This window comes from Tursiops truncatus, chromosome 19 (genome assembly GCF_011762595.2).
Source record: "Tursiops truncatus isolate mTurTru1 chromosome 19, mTurTru1.mat.Y, whole genome shotgun sequence".
Classification (NCBI taxonomy): domain Eukaryota; kingdom Metazoa; phylum Chordata; class Mammalia; order Artiodactyla; family Delphinidae; genus Tursiops; species Tursiops truncatus.
The window spans coordinates 56,903,066-56,930,891 of NC_047052.1; the positions used below are offsets into that span (position 1 = coordinate 56,903,066).

General features: G+C 44.3%; 2 protein-coding genes across 2 annotated transcripts in view; both read right to left on the reverse strand.

Annotated features, from left to right (window-relative positions):
• Positions 1-1,686: 1,686 nt before the first annotated feature.
• Positions 1,687-10,300, reverse strand: LOC101327880 (uncharacterized). The gene is made up of 3 exons (XM_033844066.2): positions 10,190-10,300; positions 7,584-7,710; positions 1,687-6,247 (listed from the first exon to the last, which is right to left on the reverse strand). The coding sequence occupies exons 1-3, from the start codon at positions 10,202-10,204 to the stop codon at positions 5,082-5,084; spliced, it is 1,308 nt and encodes a 435-aa protein (XP_033699957.2). The 5' UTR covers positions 10,205-10,300; the 3' UTR covers positions 1,687-5,081.
• A 1,199-nt stretch (positions 10,301-11,499) lies between these two features.
• LOC101327584 (uncharacterized) overlaps positions 11,500-27,826 on the reverse strand; it is a 36,355-nt gene continuing 20,028 nt past the window's right edge. The window contains 5 exon segments of the mRNA XM_073795675.1: positions 11,500-14,253; positions 14,255-14,785; positions 14,787-15,355; positions 15,459-15,511; positions 16,834-16,960. Coding sequence (XP_073651776.1) covers positions 13,878-14,253; positions 14,255-14,785; positions 14,787-15,355; positions 15,459-15,511; positions 16,834-16,960 — 1,656 coding nt within the window. The 3' untranslated portion in view covers positions 11,500-13,877.

A 27,826-nucleotide genomic window follows, 5' to 3' on the forward strand; every position in this document is an offset into this window, starting at 1 on the left:
AAGTCCTTAAGATTGTTGAGATGCATGGGGCCAGAGCCTGTGTGAGGAAGGCCTGCTGTGCAGAGCTGAGCCTGGGAAGCTCATCTGATGGCAGAGCACAGATGATGGGTAAGAACACGAGGAAGGGTCTTCAACTTACCTTTCAACAAAGCCTGGCTACTGGTGACTGGTGAGCAATGAGTAGAAGGCTGTGTCCAGACCCAGAATGTCTGAATGCATCACAGCAGCTGGGCTACAAGGAGTATTTAAGGACACATGCACATATCCCAACACTTTAAGTGCAGGTCAATGTTGACAGCACTGCAAAGGGAGCAGTGGAAGGGAATGGGTGAGAACCAGGGCCAGAAGTGAAGAGTCACAGCATCAACAGCGGGCTTCCCTGATGGTGCAGTGGTTGAGAACCCGCCTGTCAATGCAGGGGACCTGGGTTTGATCCCTGGTCCAGGAAGATCCCACATGCCGCAGAGCAACTAAGCCCATGTGCCATAACTACTAAGCCTGTGCTCTGAGCCCGCATGCCACAACTACTGAAGCCTGCTTCTTGTTGCTTGAAGCCTGCACGCCTAGAGCCCATGCTCTGCAATGAGAAGCCACCACAATGAGAAGCCAGTGCACTGCAATGAAGAGTAGCCCCCACTCACCGCCAACTAGAGAAAGCCCGCACGCAGTGGCGAAGACCCAACACAGCCAAAAATAAATAAATAAACTAAAATAAACTTATAAAACAAAACAAAACAAAAAACATCAACAAGAAAGTAAAGGTAGAAACTCTTGAAATCTGTCACTGGTACCACACACTGGTGGATATAGGACACAGGCCTGGTGTGATGGGAACCCAGCTCTGATACCTCACCATTTCCTCACCCCCACGCACGTGGGCCACGTTCATTTCAGCCTCCCTTGATGCTGCAGGAAAAACATCCACCCTGTCAGGCACCCAGGGCCCTCCTATTGCTCAAGGTGAGAAACCACCTGGGCCTGAGGAGGCCAGTCAAAGAGGAAAGACAGGGAAAGGGAGTGGGCCCCGTCCCATGAGATCACACATTCTAAAATTATAAGGACATTAAAGGAAGGTCTTAAAGGAAACAAGCCAGTGGTCCCCTCAAGTAGTGACCAGGTCAGTATGTGAACATCCTGGCATAAGCAGGTCCCAGAGTCTGTCAGCAAAGGACAGTGGAAGGCCTGGGACACCAAGGTTCCACGCCTCTGGACAGAGTCACCCAACCAGGGACAGGGAAGGCTGGTGGGATCTTTCACACAAACATCAAGATTTCTGAGCCCTGTCTTATAAGACCTCAGAGCAGCAAGGATGGGACTGCTGGGAGCGAAGGAATACAGTGCACAGAGCCCAGTGCTGGCACCAATGACACACATGCCAGGAAACCAGGAAAGGAAGCAGTGCCCATGGTCTCACTGTGGGAAGCTCAGAGGTTTCACTTGGCTTGATCTGACTCTGGTTTGGTAACAACCTCATATTAACAGCTTGAAACTGCCCAGGGTTGGAACATTTATACCAGGGAAATTGGCAAATGCAATAATCAAGGGTTAGCCGAGTTTTTTTTCTTTTTACTAACTGTCTAGACTTAAAGTAATGGAAACTATGCTAATAATGAGGACTACACATGGTGAGTAATGTTGTGAATAGCAGAAACATTTATTCCACCCAGCAAAGTCACTGAAGAAAAGTCAAGTTCCAACACATTTATTGTCTTCTTACGTACTAAAAAGAAGACATACATCTGACAAATGAACACAAAAATGTTCAACATCATGAATCACTAGGGAAATGCAATCAGACCACAGTGAGATACATCTCCACACTTTTAAAACAGATAATATTAAAAATACAGACCATACCAACCTAGTTCTTGTAAGGAATACAGGGGAACTGGAATGCTCCCATACTGCCGATGGGAATGCAAATGGGTACAGCCACTCACTTTAGACTAAGAATCCCTATGTTCATATAAAAAATTTTATGTACACGTTCATAGTAAGTTTATCTGTGATAGCCAAACTGGAAACAAACCACAAAACCTCATCCTTTAACAGAGAGATGGATAAACAGTCAAATGTTGGCATATTTAAACAGTACATTTTTCAGATATTTAAAAAATGATCTCTTCATGTAGACAAATTAGATGATTCTCAATATAATTATGCATCATTAAAGAAGAAAACAAATACAAAAGTAAACATTAAGATCACAGTGATGGGGGCTTCCCTGGTGGCGCAGTGGTTGAGAGTCCACCTGCCGATGCAGGGGACACGGGTTCACGCCCCGGTCCGGGAAGATCCCACATGCCGTGGAGCGGCTGGGCCCGTGAGCCATGGCTGCTGAGCCTGTGCGTCCGGAGCCTGTGCTCCGCAACGGGAGAGGCCACAACAGTGAGAGGCCCGCGTACTGGAAAAAAAAAAAAAAAAGATCACAGTGATATTAAAAGTCTAGAAAACACTACCTAATTAAATGGGAAAAAAGTAAATCAAAGGACTTCCCTGGCAGTCCAGGGATTGGAAATCTGTGCTTTCACTGCCACAGCCAAGGTATAATCCCTGGTTGGGGAACTAAGATCACACAAGCTGTGCAGCATAGCTGGGGGAAAAAAAAAAGTAAATCAATACTAGCTACCTGAGAGTCCTGGGAGAGATGTCAGAAGCTGATATGGGAATGATGGATGTTTGTTATTATGATGATGATTCCATGGCTTTAGAAGTATTAAAATTTACCAAGCTGTACATTTTAGGTATGTTCATTTCAATGCATAAAAACTATACAGCTCAATTAAATTGTAATAGGAATTGGTTTCACATAAAAATCTGAACTTCTTTTCTGAATCTCTTTTCAGTAAAACTGTGGCAACCACAGCTCAATTCCATCACCTCTCCTACTCTCATGAGGGGATTCTGTCACAGCAGCAATGAAGACTTGCAAGCAATAAAACGTGTTTCCACTTAAGTTATCCAGGAACTCTGCCTGGGTCCTAAAATTCACATGCCTGAACTACATGATTTCCACTCTCATTCCCCATTGTCTTCACTGTGCAGCAGTGGACTTCAGAGAAAAAATTTGCAGATGCTATAGGAATCCTAAAACCTTTACGTTATTCAGTCTGACACAGACTGGGGGCTCAGGGGGAGAGAAATAGCTCTGTAGCTCCTGAGAATTTCTGCAAAAACCTTATCCTAAACAGCCAGTCATGGGAACATTCGTGGATGCAGCTTTAGAAAAGGCTCATCCCTTCTTGTTGCATCCCTTCTCACATCCTATTAATTCCCAGTGTTTCTGTACCAAATATGGTTCCCTCCTGATATCTGTAATCTAACAGTCATGAACACCAGCCTACCACATTGCGGACATCATAGCACACGTGGACATTATGGCACACGGCTCTTTTCCAGCTGGACCTAGAGAAATTCTTCTCTTGAACAGTACTGAGGTCATGATGTGACATTCCATGTGAAAAAAGAGAACTTATGCAGCTCCAAAAAACACTGGTGGTTCATACAACTGTCCTCATCTCAGGGTGACCTCGGGACCCACCAAAAATTCTAACATCCAGGTCACAACATTAGTCCCACAGAGCCCTGCAGTCTACCCCAGGAAACCTTCAACAACAATTCAAATTAGTGAAAACTATTCTCCACCATGATACTATCCCCAGTGAGGTATACAAACTTTGGAACACCCACAAAACCTGCTCCTCTTCATCCTGAGAGTCCAATTTGCTTCTCAACATCAGTCTAACAGTGGACAAAGCCCAAGATGAAAGGTGGCTTAAATAATAGTTTTTATTATGGCATAGAGCAGAAAAACTGAGGCAGATAATTCCCAAACAGGGTGATTTGGACCTAAATAAAATCCACCATTAACATGGTATTAGACAATGCCACCAAAGAAGGCAAACTACTGTGAGCCACCAGGAGAAAATGGACTGGATCCCCATGATCAAAGCTGCTTTGGTCCTGTCATAGGCAGTTGACAGGAACTAAGAGAACGACAAAACCCAAGTGCTCAGGGTATCCATGCTTTTCTACAAGGGATAGGAGAGCACAAAAGCCAACCTACCCTGATCACACTGAGGTGACTGATTCCAGTATTGGGATCTGCCACTTAGTAGAGATAAGAAACTCACAGTGACATTAAATATGGCAAGGGCCCTGCACAGGTCAGAAGTAGAGCATATCTCCTTAAAAGCTTCCTATGAACCTGGAACTTACAGGCAATCTGCACACTAGGGCTGTTCAGATGTATGGCATTCAACTTCCAGATGATGAGTCCCTCACAGAGCCTACTTAGTATGATGTATTAACTAAGGAGACAGCTCATTCGCTGCTCTCCTCATCTCATTTGAAGGTCTTTCTCCAGTAGGAACTTTCTGGTGATGAATGAGGTTAGACCTTCAGTTGAAAGCTTTCTTACATTCACTGTGCTCACAGGATCCATCTGGGCTGTTAAGTTTCTGGTGCTCAGTCAGAGCAGACTCTGACAGAAAAATTTTCCACATTTGCTGTACCGGCGATGCCTTTCTGTAGCATGAGCTTTTCAGTGTTGAGTAAGCTGGGAGTTTTGGCTGAAGAATCCTCCACATACAGTGCACTCATATGGTTTTTCTCCAGTGTGAACTCTGGTGCTTAATGACAGTGGAGTATTGACTAAAATGTTTCCCATATTCAATGCACTTATAAGGCCTTTCCCCAGTGTAAACTCTCTTGTGTAAAACGAGAGCAGTTTGGCTAAATCACTTCCCACACTCACTGCCCTCAGAAGTCTTTGTGCCAGTGTGAATTCTCTGGTGTACAATAAGGTTGGAGATTTGGCTAAAGAACTTCCCCTTTCACTGTGCTCATAAGGCCTTTCTCCAATATGAATTCACTGGTGCCAGACAAGTGTGAGTGGGTCACTATTTAAAAGTTTTCCCAGGGGCTTCAACTAAAGACGCCTCAACTAAAGATCCTGCATGCCGCAAAAAAGATCAAAGATCCAGGGTGCTGCAACTAAGACCCAGCACAGCTAAATCAATCAACCAAACAATAAATATTTTTTTAAAAAAAGTTTTCCCACATTCACTACACTTATAAGGCTATTTTCCACTGTGGACTCTCTGGTGCTTAACAAGTGAGTCTTTGCGGCTAAAGGCTTTTCCACATTCACTGCACTCATAAGGCCTTTCTCCAGTGTGGACTCTCCAGTGCCGAACAAGACTGTCTTTATAAATGAAGGTTTTTCCACATTCACTGCATTCATAAGGCCTTTCTCCAGTGTGGACTCTCTGGTGACGACAAAGGTTTACTTTAGAAATAAAGGCTTTCCCACATTCACAGCACTTATAAAGCAGTTCTCCAACATGGAGTCTCTGGTGCTCAACAAATGACTTTTTGTGTCTGAAGGCTTTCCCACATTCACTGCACTTATAAGGCCATTCTCCAGTGTGGACTCTCTGGTGAACAAGTGACTTTTTGTGTCTGAAGGCTTTTCCACATTCACTGCACTTGTAAGGCCATTCTCCAGTGTGGACTCTCTGGTGCTTAACAAGTGAATTTTTGTGTTTGTAGGCTTTCCCACATTCGCTGCACTTATAAGGCCATTCTCTGGTGTGGACTCTCTGGTGCTGAACAAGCGAGCTTTTCCAGCTGAAGGCTTTCCCACACTCACAGCACTCATAAGGCCTTTCTCTAGTGTGGATTCTCTGGTGCTTAACAAGTATCCCTTTAAAGCTGAAGGTTTTCCCACATTCACTGCATTCGTAAGGCCTCTTTCCAGTGTGGACACTCGGGTGATGAGCCAGTTTGTGTTTGCAGCTGAAGGCTTTCTCACATAGATAGTATTTATAGAGGCTATGTCCATTGTGAAAGGCCTCTGCACACTTGGCTTCCTTTTGTGGAGTGACCTGTGGCTGCAGAAGGCTAGAGCTACCAGGGAAATCCTTCCCAGCCTCCTGGCATGTGAAAGAGTTCTTGGATGCATGGACTATGTGGCTCCTCATAAAGGTCTTACCCATGTCTCTTCTAAAGAGTTTCCCTCCACTGTGCTGGTGAAATTTCACACCTGACACACACAGTTTCTGGCCAGGAATTGTTCCCAGGTCTTCAGCTACACACAAACTACTGTCTAAGGCCAGGCAGCACCTCTCCCAGGGATAGGACTTCCGGATGGACAGGTCTGTCTTTGAAGTATTTATTTGTGGCACTTCTATAGAAACATTCTGCTCAGAAGTTATCTCCTTGTGCTCTGCTCCATGCCAACAACCTGAAAGCACAGACATATGGATGAACTTCATGTAGATTTTGGAAGAAGGAGGCGGCCCCATCACAAATATGTGTGTGATGTACCAAGAAATAAATCCATGGGACTATTTTCTGGACAAGGGAGCTGGCAGCATGTTAAGGAAAGGGCCTCTGTGCAGCACTGTGCCTCTCCATGTCACAGAACAGGGAGGACTAACCAGGCAAAAGACACAAGGGTGGTGGGAGCTCACGGAGGAGCCACGGGTCCACAACTGACTCTTCCGGAAACAGTTTTCACAGGCCTTGGTTGCTGGTGACATTTGTGTGCTGTGTGGAAAGCTGTATCCTGGACCAGGAAAATCCGACTGTCACTGAGTAGCTGGTATAAAAGGAGTATTTTATAAATAGGTGCAGACCTCATGACACATTAAGTGTAGGCCAATATTGGAGAGCACAGCAGAGTGAGGATGGAGAGGTCCAATAAGGAGTGGAAGACAGAGAGGTGAGGGGTAATCCTGGGTTGAAAGGGTAGAAATGAAAGAAGGAGCAAAGTATCATGAATGGGTAGGAAAGATAGATATGAGAAAAACAGTCACTGTCCTTGGCACCAAAACAGTGTTCAGCACAGGACATGTGCCTGATATGATCTGAACCCAGCCATGGTATTACTTCCTCCCCCTGATGCCAATCACCAGGGCCAGGCCCACTTTGAGCCCCCCTAACTGGGGTTGGAGTCATGTCCACTCTGTCACGTACCCAGGGTTCTCCTCCCAGCTCCAGTTGGAGAACAACATGGAACCTAGAAGATGCAACTTCTGAGGGAAAGATAGCACAGGTGAGTGGTCAGTACTGGCCAGGGGAACAACCAATCCCCCAAAAAAAACCTAAGGAAAGAAAAATAATGTCACAAAAATACTCGTTGAGGAGGGTATCATAGAAACAGCCTAGTGGACCCCACAAATAGTGACCATGTTGGTTCACAACAATGCCTGGTACACTCAGCACCCAGGAAATGTCACCTAAAAGAGGACAGAAGCTGGAGCACAGAGATGGCATGAGTCTATAGAGTCAACGTACCTGGGAGTGGCTGAGAATTATGGAACCCACTGAATAAATTCCAAGTTTTTGAAGCAGAAAATCTTCACTGACCAAACCTCAGAGCAGGTGGTATTGGGGCTCCTTGTGAAAGGAGGCAATCTACACACTCACCCAGCCTTGGCACTTACAGCACAGATGACAAGGAAGCATTAATAGAGATGTGCCCACTGTCTAGCTGTGAAAAGAGCAGACTTCCCCTTGGAAAAAGAAAGAAAGGCAGGGAGCAGCTCAGGATTCTGGGATAGGTGTGAGGGTCTTACCCAATGATGCAACAAGTACAAAGGTCTCCAGCAACACATCATGGTACAGGAGTCTCTGGGCCTCATCAAGAAGCTTCCATTCCTCCTGGGAAAAGTACACAGCCACATCCTCAAAGGTCACAGGGCCCTGTGATGATGGGACAGATTTGTACATAAGCAGCCTCTCTCCCCAGGACACCATAAGTACTTTTAACCCCAGCCTGTACTCACTCTGGGTTCACCATCCACCCCAGCTCTGTGACTTAGAGGGCAGTGAGGCCCAATAACTCTTCATGCTTCCTTGATCAGTATGTACAACCCTGAGCAACAACAGGCAGGTGGACAGAGAGATACCATGTAATCTGTGAGCCTGGTATGCAGGGCCCTTTCCCTTTCCTCCAAGACAACAGCCTGAGTGTACCCACTATCATGTCTCCCAGACACAAGCAAACTTAGCCCCATCCTTCTCTCTTATACTCCTAGTATCAGGGCCTGGGGCAATTACTTCATACACCTTCCCCACATGCATATTACTCAGTGGACCTCCTCATACATCTGATACCCATCACCACCACCCGGCCCACAAAATTGGCATGTCTCCTGCCTCCTCACATACCCTTCTGCACATGGCATCAGAAAGTGCCTGCCAAAGCAACAGGATCCCACTGTACCCCAACTATCCACTGCCGGTTCCCCAGTCCTCTTCTGAAGGCTTTTCCACTAGGCCTCATTCATGACTTCTACCTCAGTCACAACATGCAGATCTAAATACGCCTGGTCATGTTCATTTCCATATAGCACATTATGTCTCTTCACCAGTTACAATCTTTGCCCATATAACACCCATTCAAAATCCACACCCACTTGACACACCTTAGGTAAACTCATCTGACGTTGTGACAAACTCCCCAAGTTCTACCACAAAATCCTGGTGAGTGCATAGGAAAAGAAATAAGAACAAGCCTGACTTTGCTATTACTTCACCTCCATTTCTGCCTTACCTCTGCATCAATTTCATGGCCAATCTCCCATAAAAACCTGGGCCACCTGCTGCACTTTCCCTACCCCCTACCTTCCCGCTGATGATCACTCCTCTTGTCTGTCTTTGTGACAGCCTGCCTCTCTTCCCTTGTTGCCTAATGGCATCCTGAAGCCTTCCCCAGCACTCTAGCACTGCATGTTCAGCTGTCCACTTTTCTCCTATATTTGGGAGTCACTGGAACATCTGAGACTCAACATGGCTGAAACCCAGTTCACCTGGTGTTTTCACTGCCATGGGCAAGGGTATGATTACTGGTCACGGAACTAAGATCCCTGCAAGCCGCATGGTACAGCCAAAAAAAGAGGGAGAGAGAGGGAGCAATGAGAAGGAAATGGCACCAGAAAATTAATTTGTGATAAAGAGGTTGTGGCTAGAATCAGAGTAGTTTGAGATAACTGGACATCATTGATAACTCTTTAAACTTAAGACAAAGGAAACAATCTACAGGACCTGACCTTTACTGCACCCTCATTATATAAACATGGGTTCTTGGGTTCTAAACATCCTGATAGGGATTCCCAGCATTATAACTTTTTAACCTTACCATGGTTCATTATATCCCCCTCCAAAAAAGGATTTTAACAAGATGTCTTAATCATTTTCTCTTCCAATACCACCAGAGAACAATGATGTACCAGTAGAATAAATACTATTAGAAGAGTAAAATCACTGAAAAGGCAAAAACCCTCTAAGTGCCTGTATACTGTAAAACTGTTAAGTTTACCTAATGCACAATGAGTGTGTATGAAAATACAACTATGGGATAGATTAAGACTAAGTATAATCATCTCATTCAAAGAACTAAGTTAAAATTAGTAACTTGAAGCTAAAAAAGATCAAAAAGTGGAAATGTTCATTTAAATATAATAGTAACTTTAATATACACGCTAGACAAGTGCATTCTTTATATATCCCAGAACACATAGCAGATATGACTGCAGTACGAAGTTTATAAATACGAAAGTAGACCAAACAAAAAAGCAAACCAAAAACCATAAACAAAGAAAAGCCTTTAAGAAGAGGATCTATAAAAACATTTTAATCATATAGTAATATCTATAAAATACTTCATAGAAAGAAAAATGAATGGATACTCACGAAAAACATGGGTAAAATAACACCATATTGTGCAAATGAAAAAAAACACAGAATTCTTACATGATTCAATTCATAAAAAATTTTAAAACAAGCGTGCAAAACTAGAATCATCAAATATTTCCCACATGGTTGGCAAAACTATCAAGAAAAGAAAGAAAATGCTTACTTGAAACATCAGCCAGTACGTTCATTTTGGGGGGATGCGGATAATTGTTTTGGAAGAACCCCGCAGGCGGCTTCTGGGGGTCCTATTTATATCGCATTTTTTGACCTGAGTGGTGAACGGATATTAGTTTTAGAGCTTACTGAACTGCACATTGAAGTTCTCTGCAATTTTCTTTTTCCACGCAGGTCATATTTGAAAATCCGGAAAACCAAGGTTTTGGGGAATAAAAATAACTATAGAACACTGGTAAGAGAACACAGATAAAATAAAACACTGCTGAATGAGAAGAGTTGGGTGAGGCCCGGATGACGCAGCATTTACCTGAATCCGACACATCTGGGCTGTCGCCGTCGCTAGAGTTTGTGGGCGAAGGTGGGGCCCGAGCACGGACGCCCCTCCCGGACCCGGGAGAGAGTCAGGCCAAAGAGCAACCACGCCGAGCCTCAGACTAAGCTCAGAGCAGCGGGCACAGTTCCTTCCTGACTCCCTGATCTCGGGCCGGCCCTGCGTTGCTAACCTTTGAACACATCCGAGTTTACAAAATGACGACCACGGCAGACGCCGGAAAAGCCGCCCAGACGCAGTCCACTAGCTCGGAAGTGCCTCTTTACTGAGCCTTTATTGGTCCAGGGGCGCCGAAGAACGGGCGCAGAGCCTTCAGGGTAATGTAGTTCACAGGCCTCCAGGACCTGGCAAGGAGCGGTGCTCCCCTCCTCCAGGAAAGGTGCCGCCTCTCCGCCAGGGTTGCTGGGAGTGAGGCTCTGAGGAAGGGGGCGAGGTTTCACGCTTCTTAAAAGGGACGCACCAGATTTTCATGTAGTCTTTGATGATCACAGAGAGGTACACGGACATAATATATGAGTTGTTCCCCAAACCTACAAAACCAAATGGGCAGATGATACCAGGTTGTCACTCAGACACAAAGTGCATCCATCCATAGCTGGGGTCTAATTAACGCTGTATTATTGCTCTTCCAATGGATGTAGGCTAAAGCTGTAGACTCAATTTATGAGTTTCACTGTGTTAGGTCAGGATCCAGACAGGGCCATGGTGGACAACACAAAGGAGGAATGTGGGGCGGCCAGAAGCAGGGGGACAATTTGTTGCTTCTCTGGCTCCCTCAGAAAAGAGTAGAGCCAGTGACGTTGTCCACTTATGGACACCACTTCTAAACATGCATCGTGAAGAAGCATGTAATGAAACACACCTGTACACACCAATTACCTCGCTTTTCTCTAACTCTGATTGCCCTTTCCCCACACTTAAGACCACCCTGCCTCTTTATCCCCTAAATATCACAGGCACCTTGCCACCGGGAGGGTGGATCTGAGAATTGTTCTTCTGTGTTCTCACTTGCCTGCCTTGTGAATGAAATACTCCCCAGCAAACTTTGGCATCTCAGAGTTTGGCTTGCTGTGCCTCCGGTTCAGTAATAACCTCATACACACAGTTTGAAATTGCCCACAGTTGGAGTATTCATACCAGGGAAATTGGCACACACAACAATGAAGGGTCGGTTGGCTTTTTTATTAAGTGTCTAGGCTTAAAGTAATAGAAGTATCTTAATAATGAGTATACATAGTAATAATGTTGAGTACAAATACCTATTCCACCCAGCAAAGTCACCGAAGAAAAGTCAAATTCCAACACATTTATTAACTTCTCAGTTACTAATAAGAAAGCAGACATTTTGTCAAAGAAGATATACACTTGGCAAATGAACACAAAAATGTTCAACATCATGAATCATTAGGGAAATGCAATCACACCACAGTGAGATATGTCTCCATGCTTTTAAAACAGGAAATATTCAAACTACTGACCATACCAACCAAGTACTGGTGAGGAACACAGGGGAACTGGAATGTTCCCATACTGTCAATGGGAATGCATTTGGGTACAGTCATTCATTTTAGAATGAAACCATGTGCTCATATAAAGGATTTTATGTACGCTAATAGTAAGCTTATCTGTGAGACAAACTAGAAACCACAAAACGCCATCCTTTAACAGATCAATACCAGTGAAGTAATGGTATATCCAAACAGTATATTATCATGAAAAAAGTGAATTATTCACATCGGCAACTTAGATGATTCTCAAAGTAACTATGCATGGAGATAAAAAAAGACAAACACAAAAGTAAACATTAAGGCTCCAATAATATTAAAAGTCTAGAAAACACTAACTAATTGAAATGAGAGAAAAGTCAGTCAATAGTAGTTGCCTGAAAGCCCTGAGAGAGATGTCAGAAAGTAGATATGGCAGTGACAGATGTTTGTTATTATGATGGTTCCGTGGCTTTACAAGTACTAAAACTTACCAAGCTGTGCATTTTAGGTATGTTCTGTTCAGTGCATACCAACTATACAGCTAATTAAATTTCAATAGAAATTGGCTTCAAATAAAAATCTTAATCTCTTTGCTGAATCTCCTTTTCAGTAGGACTCTGGCAACCTCACATTAACCCCATCACATCCCCTTGCCCATGGGAGGGAATCTGTAGCAGTAGCAAAGAAGACTTGTGAGCAGTGAAAGTTCTTTCCACTTAAGTTATCCAGGAACTCTGCCTGGGTACTAAAATTCACATGCCTGGACTACACAATTTCCACTCTCAATCCTCACTGTTTTCACTGTGCAGCAATGGCCTTGAGATAAATTGTTTGCAGATGCTGATTCCTAAAACCTTTACATTATTCAATCTGACACTGACTAGGGGCTCAGGAGGAGAGGAACAGCTCTGGAACTCCTGAGAATGTCTTCAAACACATTATCCTAAAGCGACAGAGTCACTGGAATATTTGTGGATGAAACTTTAGAAAAGGCTCATCCCTTCTTGTTTGCTTGTCTCTCAGTCCCTATTAATTCCATGAGTGTTTCTGTATGAAATATGGTTCCCACCTGATGCCTGTAATATAACACTCAGGAACACCAGCCTACCACTTTGGGCACATTATGGCACATGGCTCTTTTCCAGCTGGACCTAGAGAATTTCTTCTCTTGAACAGTACTGGGGGCATGACATGATATCCCATGTGAAAAAGAGAACCATTCATGTTGCTCCGAAAATCACTGGTGGTTCTCACAACTGTCCTCATCTCAGGTGACCTCAGGACCCGCCAAAAATTCTGACATCCAGAATTCAACATTAGTCCCACAGAACCCTGCAGTCTACCGTAGGAGGCCTTGGACAACAGATTGGACCAAAACTGGAGTGAAAACTATTCTCTGCCATGATACTATCCTCATTGAGGTATAAGAAGTTTGGAACACTCACAAAACCAGTTCCTCATCATCCTGAGAGTCCAATTTGGTTCTCAACACCAGTCTGAAAGTGAACAAACCCCAAGATGAAAGGTGGCTTAAATAGTCTTCATTATGGTATAGAGTGGAGCAAACTGAGGCAAATAGTTCCCAAACAGAGTGACTTAGACCTTGAAAAACCTATCCTGAGCATGATATGAGACAATGCCACCAAATAAGTTGTGAGCCACCAGCAGAACCGAGACTGGATTCCATTGGTCAAAGCTGCTTTGGTCCTGGCAGGACCAAAGAGAATGACAACACCCAAGTGCTCAGGCTATTCATGCATTTCTAAGGGGATAAGAGAGCACAAAGATCTACATACCCTGATCACACTGAGGTGGCTGGTGCCAAGAATGGGGATCTACCACTTGGGTGATGTAAGAAACTCACAGTGACATTAAGTCAGAAAGTACAGCATAGCTACTTAAAAGCTCCCTACGAACCTGGTACTCATAGGCAATCTGCACACTAGAGCTGTTTATATGTATGGCATTCAACTTCCAGTTGATGACTCCCTCACAGAGCCTATTCAGTATGATGTATTAACTAAGAAGACAGCTTATTCGCTGCTCTCCTCATCTCATTTGAAGGCCTTTCTCCAGTAGGAACTTTCTGGTGATGAATGAGGTTAGACCTTCAGCTGAAAGCTTTCTTACATTCACTGCACTCATAGGGTCCATCTTGGCTGTTAAGTTTCTGGTGCTCAGTCAGAGCAGACTTTGACAGAAAAATTTTCCACATTTCCTGTACTGGCGATGCCTTTCTGTAGCATGAACTTTTTTGTGTTGAGTAAGCTGGGAGTTTTGGCTGAAGAAATCACCACATTTAGTGCACTCGTGGTTTTTCTCCAATGTGAACTCTGGTGCTTAATAAGAGTAGAGCTTTGGCTAAAACGTTTCCCACATTCACTGCACTTATAAGCCTTTGCTCCAGTGTGAACTCTCTGGTGCAAAATGAGAGTAGAGTTTTGGCTAAAATGTTTCCCACATTCACTACACTCATAAGTGTTTGCTATAGTGTGAATTCTCTGGTGGACTTTAAGGTGGGAGCTTTGCCTAAAGAACTTTCCACATTCACTACTCATAAGGCCTTTCCCCAGTGTGAATTCTTCTATGTTTAATGAGGCTGGAGATGTACCTAAAGACTTTCCCACATTCACTGCACTCATAAGGCCTCTCTCCAGTGTGGATTCTCTGGTGCTGAACAAGCATGCGTTTACAGCTGAAGGCTCTCTTGCATTCTCCACATTCATAAGGCCTTTCTCCTGTGTGGACTCTCTGGTGCTGAACAAGTTTGCTTTTAGTGGTGAAGGTTTTCCCACATTCACTGCACTCATAAGGCTTGGCTCCAGTGTGAATTCTCTGGTGCACAATAAGTTGAGAGCTTTGGCTAAAGAACTTCCCACATTCTCTACACTCATAAGGCCTTTCCCCTGTGTGAATTCTTCTATGAGTAATGAGGCTGGAGTTGCATCTAAAGACTTTACCACATTCACTGCACTTATAAGGCCTTTCTCCAGTGTGGATTCTCTGGTGCTTAAATAGTATGGGTTTACGGGTGAAGGTTTTCCCACATTCACAGCACTCATAAGGCCTCTCTCCAGTGTGGACTCTGGTGCTGAGCAAGTCTGTATTTGCGACAGAAGGCTTTCTCACATTCACTGCATTTGTAAGGCCTTTCTCCAGTGTGAATTTGCTGGTGCCGAACAAGTGTGTGTTTGTCGCTAAAAGCTTTCCCACATTCGCTGCACCCATAAGGCTTTTCTCTAGTGTGGACACTCCAGTGCTGAACAAGTATGTATTTACAGCCAAAGGCTTTCCCACATTCATCACATTCATAAGGTCTCTCTCCAGTGTGGACTCTCTGGTGCTGAGCAAGCCTAGACTTCCGGTAGAAGGCTTTCCCACATTCGTGGCATTTATACTGCCTTTGTCCATTGTGAGAGGCCTCTACACACTTGGTGTCTTTTGGTGAAGTGACCTGCTGCTGGAGAAGGCCAGAGGTACCAGGGAAATCCTTCCCAGGCTCCTGGCATGTGAAAGACTTCTTGTATGCATGGACTGTGTGGCTCTTCATAAAGGTCTTACCCACATGTCTTCTAAAGAGTTCCTCTCCACTGTGCTGGTGAAAGTTCACACCTGCCCCACAGTTTCTGACCATGGTTTGTGCCAAGGTCCTCAGCTAGATGCAAACCTCCTTCTAAGTACAGGCAGAACCTCTGCCAGGGATAGGACTTCAGGGTGGACAGGTCTGTCTTTGAAGTATTTATTTGTGGCACTTCTACAGAAACTTTCTGCTCAGAAGGTGTCTCCTCATCCTCTGCTCTATGCCAATACCCTGAAAGCAGAGAAATGTGGGTGAACTTCATGTAGATTTTGGTAGAAGGATGCAGCCCCATTACAAATATGCGGCTGACATAGAAACGAATAAATCCATGGGACTATTTTCAGGACAAGAGAGCTGGGGCAGGTTATGAAAGGACTGCTGTGCAGTATTGGGCCTCTACATGTCACAGAACATGGATGACACACCAGGTGAAAGACACAGGATGGAGTGGAACACACAGAGGAGCTGGGGTCCACAACTCACTCCTCTGGGAGTGGTTTTCACCAGGGCCTTGGCTGCTGGTGCCACATGTGCTGTGTGGAAATGTTTGTCCAGGCTCAGGAAAATCTGACTGTCACTGAGTAGGTAGTGTTCAAGGACTATTTTAAGGATACGGGGGGAACTCATGACATGTTAATGTAGGCCAATATTGGAGAGCACATCAGAGTGATGATGGAGAAGACCAATAAAGAGTGGAAGACAGAGAGGTGAGGGATAATCCTGGGTTCAGATTCAGAGTTGAAATGACAGAAGGAGCAAAGTATCAAGAATAGGTAGGAAAGATAGAAATGAGGTACACAGTCACTGGCCTTGGTCCTAAAACATTGTGGGGCACAGGACGTGTTCCTGATATGATCTGAACCCAGCCATGATATCACTTCCTCCTCCTGATGCCAATCACCAATGTGGGTCCCACTTTGGGTCTCTCTAGCTGTGCCTGGAGTCATGTCCACTCTGTCATGTACCCAGGGTTCATCTCCCAGCTCGAACTGGAAAACAACATGGGACCTAGAAAATGCAAGTCCTAAGTGAAAGACACGACAGCTCAGTACTGGCCCAGGGGGAACCAATCCCAAAACAACCTCAGGAAAGAAAAATAATATCACAAAAAAAATCTTTGAGGAAGGTCTCACAGCAACAGCCAAGTGGACCCCACAAACAGTTACCACATTGAGTCCCAACAATTCCTGAAATAGTGAGACCCCAGGAAATGTTAGCTAAAGGGCACAGCCTGGAGCATGGTGGTGTATGGGTCTACAGAGTCAACTTAACAGGGAGTGGCTGAGACTAATGGAACCCATTGAACTAATTCCAAGTCATTTGACCCAGAAAACCTTCGCTGAAAAACCTTCAGAGCATCTGGTATTGGGGATACTTCTGAAAGGAGATTGTATATACACTCACTCAGCCTTGGCACCCACAGCACAGCTGAAAAGGAAGCAGTAATAGAGATGTGGTCACTGTCTAGCTGTGAAAAGAACAGAGTTGTCCTTGGAAAAAAGGGGAAAGGCAGAGACCTGCCCAGGATGCTGGGATAGGTGTGAGGGCCTTACCCAATGATGCAACAAGTGCAAAGGTCTCCAGGATCACATCACGGTACAGGAGTCTCTGGGCCTCATCAAGAAGCCTCCATTCCTCCTGGGAAAAGTACACAGCCACGTCCTCAAAGGTCACAGAGCCCTGTGATGATGGGGACAGATGTGTACATAAGCAGCCTCTCTCCCCAGGACCCCATAAGTACCCCTAACCCATACTCACTCTGGGTTCATCATCCTCCCCAGCTCCCTAACTTAGAGGGCACTGGTACCTAATAACTCTTCATACTTCCTTGAGCACTAGGTACAACTCTCAGCAACAACAGGCAGGTGGACAGATAGATGCCATCTAAGCTGTTGGCCTGGTATTCAGGGCTCCCTCCCTCTCCAGCAAGACAACAGCCTGAGAGGCCCCAGGATCATGTCTCCTAGACACAAACAAACTTGGGCTCATCGTCCTCTCTTAAACTCCTGGTATGAGGGCTCTGGGGCAATTTGGTCACACACCTTCCCCACATGCGTATTACTCACTGGCTAACTCCTCATACATCTGATACCCATCACCACCACCTGGCCCACAAAATTGGCATGTCTCCTGCCTCCTCACATACCCTTATGCACGCAGCATCAGAAAGTTCCTGCCAATGCAACAGGATCCCGCCATACCCCAACTCTCCACTGGCGGTTCCCCAGCCCTGTTCTGAATGCTTCCCCACCAGGCCTTGTTCCTAACTTTAACCTCAGTCAAAACATGCAGATCTAAATACGCCTGGTCAGGTTCCACTTTTATATTGCAAGTTATGTCTCTTCAACAGTTACAATCTTTGTCCGTATAACACCCATTCAAAATCCACACCCACTTGACACACCTTAGGTAAAACTCATCTGACATTGTGACAGAAACTTCCCAAGTTCCACCACAAAAGTCTGGTCAGTGCATAGGAGGAGAAATAAGCACCAGCCTGACTTTGCTATCACTTCACCTCCATTACTGCTTTCCCTCTGCATTAATTTCATGGCCACTCCCCCATAAAAACCTGGGCCACCCGCTGGACTTTCCCTACCCCCACCTTCCGGTTGATGTTCACTGCTCTTGTAGTTCTTTCTGACAGCCCAAGTCTCTTCCTTTGTCCCATAAGGGCATCCTGAAGCCTCCCCCAGCACTCTAGTGCTGCATGTTCAGCCAGTTGTCTCCTATACCTGGGAGTCAATGGAACTTTTGAGACTCAACACAGCCAAAAGCCAATTCCTAATATTCTCACTGAAAATGACTCCTACCACTGACTTCCCCATCCCAGTTCATGGCACATACCCCCTTCCAGATGCAAAGGGAAAAAAACTTTTGGAGTCATCTGTGAGCCCTCCACATTAGAAAATCTGGTCCACTTCTACTTAAGAAACAAATCCAGAAGCCAAGTATTTCTTACCTCTACATCTGTCACTCTCGTCCAGGCACAACAAATGTGCTTCTAGATGATTACAAGAGCCTTCTTGATTATCTCCTTGTCTTCCTTCCCCCGAATCTGCTGTGCACACTGCAGCCAGAGGTAACCTCTTAAAACCTAAGTCACATCACTTTTCCCCCCTGTTCCAAAAATTCCATATCTGCCATCATTCTCAGAACAAAAACCCAACTTCTCAGGCTACCATCCTAGGCCTGACTCTGGCCCCCTTGTTCTCTGTTCTCACCAGACATTAACAGAGACCTACAAGTCCTAAAACACTCCCATCTCAATCTCATCCTCAAACATTTGTACGTACTACCCCCGTACCTAAGACAACCTTTCACATCCTAGTCCACTGGCTGCTAAAAATGGGAATCTGTCCATATAACCTCTGGCCTGGACTTGGAAACATGGGCTGAGGGTTTCTCTAGGGTCTACAGCCACCAAGTCCAGGAAGAGTGACAGCAAAATACTTTCAGGACACCTACACTCACTGGTGCAGTGTTCATAAGTGGTTCTGTTGAATGTGGAATCTGTGGGAAGACTAGGGCCATGTAATATTAATTCTCATCAGCAAAATAGACAAAAAAGAAGATTAGTGAGTGAACATTTAATATTTCAGGCAAAGGCAAATACTTAAGGGAAAAACAAAGCATGTAAAAGAGGGCAGAAAGTATTTTGGAGTTGTGCTATAAAGTCATGAGGATATCTTGAGAAAAGACTTTCCAGAAGTGGAAAACACAAGTGCAAAGACTCTTTGTCAGAGTCACCTCTGACATGTTTGACTACCATCTATGAGGACAGTGTGACTGGAGCCCAATGAGAAAAAAGAATACAGGATCATGTTGGCAAAGAAATGGTTGTGCCAGGATATATAACACTATTATATCCCTAAGCCACAAATATCAAAATTAAGACTCATTTCATGTACAGCTATTTCTGACACTTGCATTTGATTCCCTTATTCTGTCTCTCCCTTGCCAATAACGCATTTTTCTCTTCTTGTGGCTTGTCGTTGGCCATAACAGCTGACAAGGAGTTTTTATACTTCCTTTTCAAATTTTACTTTGGTTATGTTAAAAATTGTTTTATATAAAATTCCAACTTACATAATCCATAGATTAAGTTCTGATTTGAAATTATTATAACATTACATAATAAGATTCAAGAACATGTACTTTTTTCATTTATTCCTATTCTTTGATATATCCATTTTTTTCCCCACAAATGTTCAGAGATTATTTGTAATTTCCTAAATGCTTTTTTCGCATGTGATAGAGAATGGAACTACTGCTTACTGGCTTCACATCCAAAGTGAATCTGTGATAAAGGGGTTGTTGCTAGAATCAGAGTAAAAGTGCTTGCCCTTCAGCAGTTTGGGATAACCGGTTGTCATTTCTGATAACTTAAACTTAAGAGAGGGGAATTCCCTGGCAAACCAGTGATTAGGACTCCGTGCTTTCACTGACGAGGATGCAGGTTTGATCCCTGGTCTGGGAAGCAAGATCCCACAAGCAACATGGTGGGGAAAAAAGTAAAGTAAAAGTAAAGTAAAATAAAATAATCTTAAGAGAAAGGAAACAAGCTATAGGACCTGACCTCTATTCCATCCTCTATGGAAATATCTTCTTGCTTTCTAAACGTCTTGAAAGGGATTTGAAGCCTTATAACTTATTACCCTCACAATGATTCACTTTGTCCCCCTTCAAACAAGTATTTTAACAAGATATTTCTTAATCATTTTCTCTTCCAATACCACCAGAGTAAGAAAACTTAACAGTAAAATATATATTATTATGAGTACAATCACTGAAAAAGCACAAACTCTCTAAGTGGACGTACAATGTAAGACTGTAAGTTTACCTAATACATAATAAGTGTGTGTCAAAATGTAACTAAGGGGGACTTCCCTGGTGGTCCAGTGGGTAAAGCGCTCCCAATGCAGGGGCCCAGGTTTGATCCCTGGTCAAGGAACTAGATCCCACATGTGTGCCGCAACTAAGAGTTCACATGCCACAACATAGAATTCTGCATGTCACAACTAAGGAGTCCACATGCCACAAATAACAGTCCACATGCCACAAGGAAGAGTCCACGTGCCGCAATGAAGATCCTGTGTGCCGCGACTAAGACCCAGTGCAGCCAAAATAAATAAATAAACTATTCCTTTAAAAAATGTAACTATGGAATAGATTAAGTAGAATCATCTCATTCAAAGACCTAAGCTAAAATTAGTAACATGGAGCAAAACAAGATCAAAAAGTGGAAATGTTCATTTAAATACAATAATAATTTTAACATACACCCTAGACAAATGTATGCTTGATATACGCCAGAAGACATGGCAGATATGACTACAGTAGCAATGTTTATCAATACAGAAAGCACACACCACTGTAAAGCAATTATACTCCAATAAAGATGTTAAAAAAAATACAGAAAGCAGACCAAAAAACAAAGCAAAACAAAACAAAACAAAAAAGCCTTCAACAGCAGAATTTCAAAGGACATTTTACTCATATATCCATAGTAAAGAATACTGCACACACACATAAAAATTAACGGACAGCTATGAAAAACATGAGTAAAGTCATGCCATGTTTTGCAAATGAAGGAAAACACATCACAATATTTACTTGATTCCATTCATAAAAAGTTTTAAAACAATTGAGCGAAGGTAAACTACAGTCGTGGAATAATTTCCACGTAGTTGGCAAAAGTATCAAGAATAGCAGGGGCTTCCCTGGTGGCGCAGTGGTTAAGAATCTGCCTGCCAATGCATGGGATACGGATTCGAGCCCTGGTCCAGAAAGATCCCACGTGCTGCGGAGCAACTAAGCCCATACACCATAACTACTGAAGCCCGCGCACCTAGAGTCCGTGCTCCGCAACAAGAGAAGCCACCCAATGAGAAGCCTGCGCACCGCAACAAAAAGTAGGCCCCGCTCGCCGCAACTAGAGAAAGTCTGCGTGTAACAACGAAGACACAACACAGCCAAAAATAAATAAATAAATTTATTTTTTAAAAAAAAGAATAGCAAGAAGGCGGCTTCCCTGGCATTGCAGTGGTTAAGAATCCGCCTGCCAACGCAGGGGACACAGGTTCGAGCCTTGGTCCGAGAAGATCCCACGTGCCACGGAGCAACTAAGCCTGTGCGCTACAACTACTGAGACCGCATGTCACAACTACTGAAGCCCACGTGCCTAGAGCCCGTGCTCCACAACAAGAGAAGCCACCGCAATGAGGCCCGCGCACCGCAACGAAGAGCAGCCCCCATCTCTGCAACTAGAGAAAGCCCGCGCGCAGCAACAAAGACCCAATGCAGCCAAAAATGAATAAATAAATAAATTTTTAAAAAAGAAAAGTTTACTTAAAACATCAGACAATACCTTAACTTTTGGGGGATGGGGATAATCGTTTTGAAGGACCCCACTGGCGGCTTCTGAGGTCCTATTTATATCGCATTTCTTGACTTGAGCAGTGGCCGAATATCAATTTTAGAGCTGCTTATTCAACTACACTGGGAAGTTCTCTGCAATTTTTTTCTACACGGGTAATATTTCAATATTCAGAAAGACAAGGTTTGGCGGGACAAATAAATATAAATATAGGACACTTGTAAGAGAATATTACTAAGAACAAAAATTCTGCAGAATAAGAAGAGTTGGCTGAGGGCCCGGGGGGCGCAGCATTTACCTGAATCGGATCCATCAGCGCGGCCCCTCCAGCACAGTTTGTGGGCGAAGCAGGGGCCCAGGCCCTGCGGTCCCTATCCCGGCCCCGAGACGGAGTCAATGCGGATGGCGCCCACACCGAGCCTCAGACCCGCCTCAGAGCAGCCAGCACAACGCCCTCCAGCCTCCCTGACCTCGCGCCGGCCTAGTGTTGCGAAGCTCACCACCGGTGAACAGACCCGAGCTTACAAAATGTCGCCCGCCGTCCACGCCAGAAAACCCGCTCAGACGCGGTCCTCTAGGTCGACGCTCAGGAGCAGTGCCTTTCGGGTAATGTAGTTCACAGCACTCCGGGCCCTAGCAAGGGGCGGTACTCCCCGCCTCCGGAAAAGTTCCGCCTCACCCAGAGGGTTGCTGGGAAGGAGTGTCCAGAATCTCTCAGTACCAGGGCGGGGTTTCACACTTCTTAAAGGGGACGCACCCAGATTTGCGTGGAATGTAGTCTGTGCTGATCACAGAGAGGTACAGAGACATAATATTCCAGATGTTCCCCGAACCTACAAAACCAAGTGGGCACATGATACCTGGGTGTTGCTCAGACACAAAGTGCATCCAGCCATACTTAAGGTCTAATAAACAGTGTCTTATTGCACTTCCAATACATACAAGCTGAAGCTTTACACTCAACTTAAGAGTTTCACTGTGTTCGGTCAGGGTCAAGCGAGCAAAGGCTCCAGACACGGCCATGACTGGCAAGACAGAGAAGGAATGTGGGGTGGCCAAAAGCAGGTGGACCACGTGCTGTGTCTCTGGTTCCCTCACAAAAAACGTAGAGCCAGTGACGGTGTCCCATCCAGTGACAGACACATACTTCTTACTCCACATTTTGATATATATTCAGTTCTAATTTATTTATTTATTTATTGTATAAATTTATTTATTTATTTATGGCTGTGTTGGGTCTTCACTGTGGTGTGTGGGCTTCTCATTGTAGTGGCTTCTCTTGTTTCAGAGCACCAGCTCTAGGTGTGCAGGCTTCAGTAGCTGTGGCACGCGGGCTCAGTTGTTGTGGTTCATGGGCTCTAGAGCGCAGGCTCAGTAGTTGTGGCACACAGGCTTGGTTGCTCTGCAGCATGTGGGATCTTCCCGGACCAGGGCTTGAACCCGTGTCCCTTGCATTGGCAGGCGGATTCTTAACCACTGTGCCACCAGGGAAGCCCCAGTTCTTTTTGAGAAGCCAAGTTCTACCTGACTGAAAAGAAGAGTGACTTACCACTTGCTGCTTTCTGCCTGGAGTGTGACTCTATGGTCACAGTCATACTTTATTTGGAAAGGGGGCCTCTGAACCCAGAGATAAAGGACTGGACTACATGATCTACTTTCTTTGCTGGGTAGTCAATATAATTTCACCTGCAATTGCAGTGACAATGCATGGAGACTTGAGATTATCTCAGAAAAATATTTGTGAAATGTTGAAAGTGCTGATATCGACCATAATTTTAGTTACTCAAAAGTGGTTGCTTAGGTCTTCCCTAATGGCACAGTGGTTGGGAGTCCGCCTGCTGATGCAGGGGACACAGGTTCGTGCCCTGGTCCGGGAGGATCCCACGTGCCGTGGAACGGCTGGGCCCGTGAGCCATGGCCACTGGGCCTGCGCGTCCGGATCCTGTGCTCCACGACGGGAGAGGTCACGGCAGTGAGAGGCCCGCGTGCCTCAAAAAAATAAAGAAATAAAAATTTTTAAAAAGTGGTTGCTGAAATAGCTCTTGGCCATGTGAACAAGGTTAGGGTCTCAGTGAAGACTGAAGGAACATTGAAGTCTGAGAAGTGAGGGAATGAAGCAGAGCACGTAATTACACAGGAAACTTGGCTAGCCTGTGGAAATGGCTTTCTAAATTGCGATTCATTATATATTTAAATCTTATTTTTTAGTACAGCCTTAGGGGACATGAAAAGACAGCAGATAGCTTTGCCTAAAAACAAACAAGTATCTGTCCCACCATATTTATTCCCTCCTTAACCAACACTCATTAAGTGCCTATCCCATTCCAAGTACTATTTTGGCTGCATGGGACACATCAATATTCAAAATGTCAAAGATGCCTGCCCTCGTGAGTCTGAACTTCCAGTCAAAGGAGACAGACAGTAAAAACTAATGACAACATAGTCAATTACATACTTTTATGTGTTATGAGTGTTAACCAAAATTTCAGAAACAAAGGCCTGAATGAAAGAAAGAAGCATGTATTTGGGGCTTGATACAACTGCAGCTGGGAGACACAGATTCGAGAAGCACGTGCATTGAGTTCCCCTGGACTACAAAATGGAGGAAGGTTATAAAGGCAAAAAACGGAAGGCCACAGTTAGTTCCATAAATCGTTTGTCAAGAATTACAATTGGAGCAGTCAAGATGTAAGGGTGTTTGTAAACAAGCATTGGTTGGAATTGGAAATGGCTTTAGAATTGCAAGGGGAAATATTGAAACCACAAGGTTGTAGCTAGCAGATGTTTTAAAAACGTCTAGTATCTGCTATCAAACTGAACTTGGGTCTAATCACCTACTTTCTTCTTTTTAATTTTTATTTTATATTGAAGTATAGTTATTTACAAAATTATATTGGTTTCAGGTGTACAGCAAAGTGATTCAGTTATACGTATACATATATCAATTCTTTTTCAGACTTTTTTCAAATACAGGTTATTGCAAAATATTGAGTACAGTTCCCTGTTATATACAGTAGATCCTTGTTGGTTGTCTGTTTTATATATAGTAGTGTGTATGTGTTAATCCCAAACTCCTAATTTATCTCTCCCCACCATATTTATCCTTTGGTAACCATAAGTTTGTTTTCCATGTCTGTGAGTCTGTTTCTGTTTTGTAAATAAGCTGATTTGAATCATTTTTTTAGATTCCACAAATCATATTATATTTGTCTTTCTCTGACTTACTTCATTTAGGATGATAATCTCTAGGTCCATCCATGTTGCTGCAAGTAGCATTACTTCATTCTTTTTTTTCTATCTGAATAATATTTCATTGTGTATATATACCACATCTCCTTTACCCATTAATCTGTTGATAGACATTTAGGTTGCTTCCATGTCTTGACTATTGTAAATAGTGCTGCAATGAATATTGTGGTGCGTGTATAATTTCCAATGATTATTTTCTCCAGATTTATGTCCAGGAATTGGATTGCTGGATCATATGGTAGCTCTAGTTTTAGTTTTTTGTGGAACCTCCACACTCTTCTCCATAGTGACTGTGAGCCATATTATATTCCTACCAACAGTGTAGGAGGGTTCCTTTTCCTCCAGCACCCTCCAAATCATATGGAGGCCTCTTGAATAAATCAAGGTTTCTCCTGATGGAGTTTTCATGGGAAATTGAATCTACCCGGATTATCTAAAATGGTTCCTTCCGTGACCTTTATCAAGTCACTGGGATGATGAGGTGATGGGAATGCACCCCTGGAATTTCCCCCAGCTCTACATAGAGACATTTCAGCTCAGACACATTTTGAGAGCCAGTCCCTGACTTGAGGAGACTGAAGGCAAGAGGGTTCGAAGGGGTAAGTGACAAGAGGGAATGTCTAAAGAGAGTCCTTAGAAATCAGGACAGATGGAGGCGGGCTTCAGAAAGCTTTGGCTTCCTATTCACCTTGCATTAGCTCAGAGACCTTGTGAAAGCAATGGATCTCCCTCAAACCCCACATTAACTATGGTTGATTGTTGAACTCTTCTGTGAGATGAGAAGAATGTTTCCACACACGTTGGTGTGGTGTGGTGTGTTGTGGTTCATTTTTTCAACAAGTTTCTGAACCGCGGCCCTATAGACATTTTTGACCAGATACTTTTTTGCTTTGCTATAAAGGTGGATGTCAGAAGAATAACAGAATGGATTATAGTTCCTGGTATCAAATATTGAAACAGTGGGGGAGTGGTGTCCAATACTGGGATGAGGGATGTAGGAGAGATGGAAAGGTGGAATAAAGTGAAAGACATCAGGTTCATTCTTTTTGTTTGTTTGTTTGTTTTTGTCCCCAGCCTTCTGAACAGTGACTCTATTGCAGAGGAAAAGCAGAGGAAATCCCTTTCCATAGGGGTCAACTGGCCACCAGCTTCTAGAAGCGTTTGCTCAGAGTCCTATTGGAAAATTCCTCCCTCAATATGGCTGAGGACCAGACATTTTTCCAGGGTCGTGGAAAACTCCCCAGAGGCCCTAGTTCAGAGTCACCAGTGTCTCTGCCATGCCAACATACACTTATGGAAAAGCCAGACTGTGACTGGGAGATGTGGCACGTTCGCTTCAGAACATTTAGAAGCTCAGAGGAATCCGACCCCGTCCAGGATCTGAGGAGACTCTGTGAGCTCTGCCATTAGTAACTGATGCCAGATCTTCACACAAAGGAGCAGACGATGGACAAGCTAGTGCTGGATCAGTTTATGATCTGCATGCTGCTGGAGTGCCAGGTCTTAGTCAAGGAAAGTGGAGTGCAGAGTTGCAAAGACATGGAGGACATACTAAGAAATAACCAGAAACCCAGGAAATGGGTGAGTTGGACCCTTATGATTGGTATGGGAAAGGGAGAGGTGGGATGGGATCTGCAAGCTGGGGATTGAACAGATAGGACCTGAGTGATTGACTCTAAATCAGTGATTCCCAAATGGGTGAGAGTTTGCGTTGGGCATCGTTGAGAGATATTGATCTTTTAAACAAACAAACAAAAAAAAAAACGTATGCTTGTGTGGTATGATGTCATCGGATGCCTTGAGAGCTACTTTCCAGGTCTTATAGGAGACCAATCTCAATTTAGTTTTTCCCTCACAGACTACAGTTCGCATACAAGGAGATGAATATCTTGTGCAAAGCTTGGATATTGAGACGTTTGAAATTGAGCTCAGTGACACAAACGATGAGAAAGACCTACCCAGGGATCCCCAATCCCTTGTTAGTGAGATACCTCCAAAGAATGGCCAGCAGGTAAGCCAAGAGCTGCAGAATCCAGCAAGAGCCAAAGAACTGTCAAGAGGGCGGGTGAGTGTGTGATGTGCTGATACCTAGAGAGAGTCTGGGAGAAGGTAAAAGAGGTTCAGACGGGCGTGGCTGCTAGAGTAATTGGTAGATTTGGCAAAGGACAGAAATGGACCCATTGACTCCATGAATTCCCATGGATGCATTCGGTTCCTAGACATTTTCAAGACAGTGTGAGAATGAAGACTCATCCATCTTTGTCCCTCCGCCATGAAAGCTTGTGGCCATAAGCGTGAGGAGGAAGAAATCCTGTCTCAATGGGATGGTGCTGGGTCAATTTGCCACGGGTGAATTCTTTGACAGCTGTTTCCCCATGGTCGTTTTCCTCAGAGGCACTTCTTATTTTGGAATATTGTTAATCCCTTGAGTTGAATGAGGAGTTCCCAATTGGAGTGGTTTTGCCTCTCAGAAGATATTAGAGAATGTCTGGAGACAGTTGATTTGTCCAAATGGGGATGGGGGTGGGGGATGCTATTGTTTTCTAGTGAGTAGAGACTAGGGATTTGCTGCTCATCATCATACCATTCACAGGACAACTGTCATCATAAAGACAAATCTAGGCAATGTATCAAAATGTGCTGAAGTTGGGAGACCTGGACCTAGAGTCCTTTGCTCCAGAGTCAGGGGCAGAGAGAATTTGCGATGACTTGGAGAGACATATGCGTAGCGAATTCACAGTGCCAACTGTGATGTCCGGACTGGATTGCAAGATGGGGTCAGTATAGATTAAGGACAGACTTGGGAATTAGGAGACAATTATCAATCTGGGTGTTAGGGTGGCCCAGAAGAAGTCAGGGTATATCCCCCAAAATTATATTTAGAAAGTTGGAGTCTTAGACTAGGATATGAGGGGGAT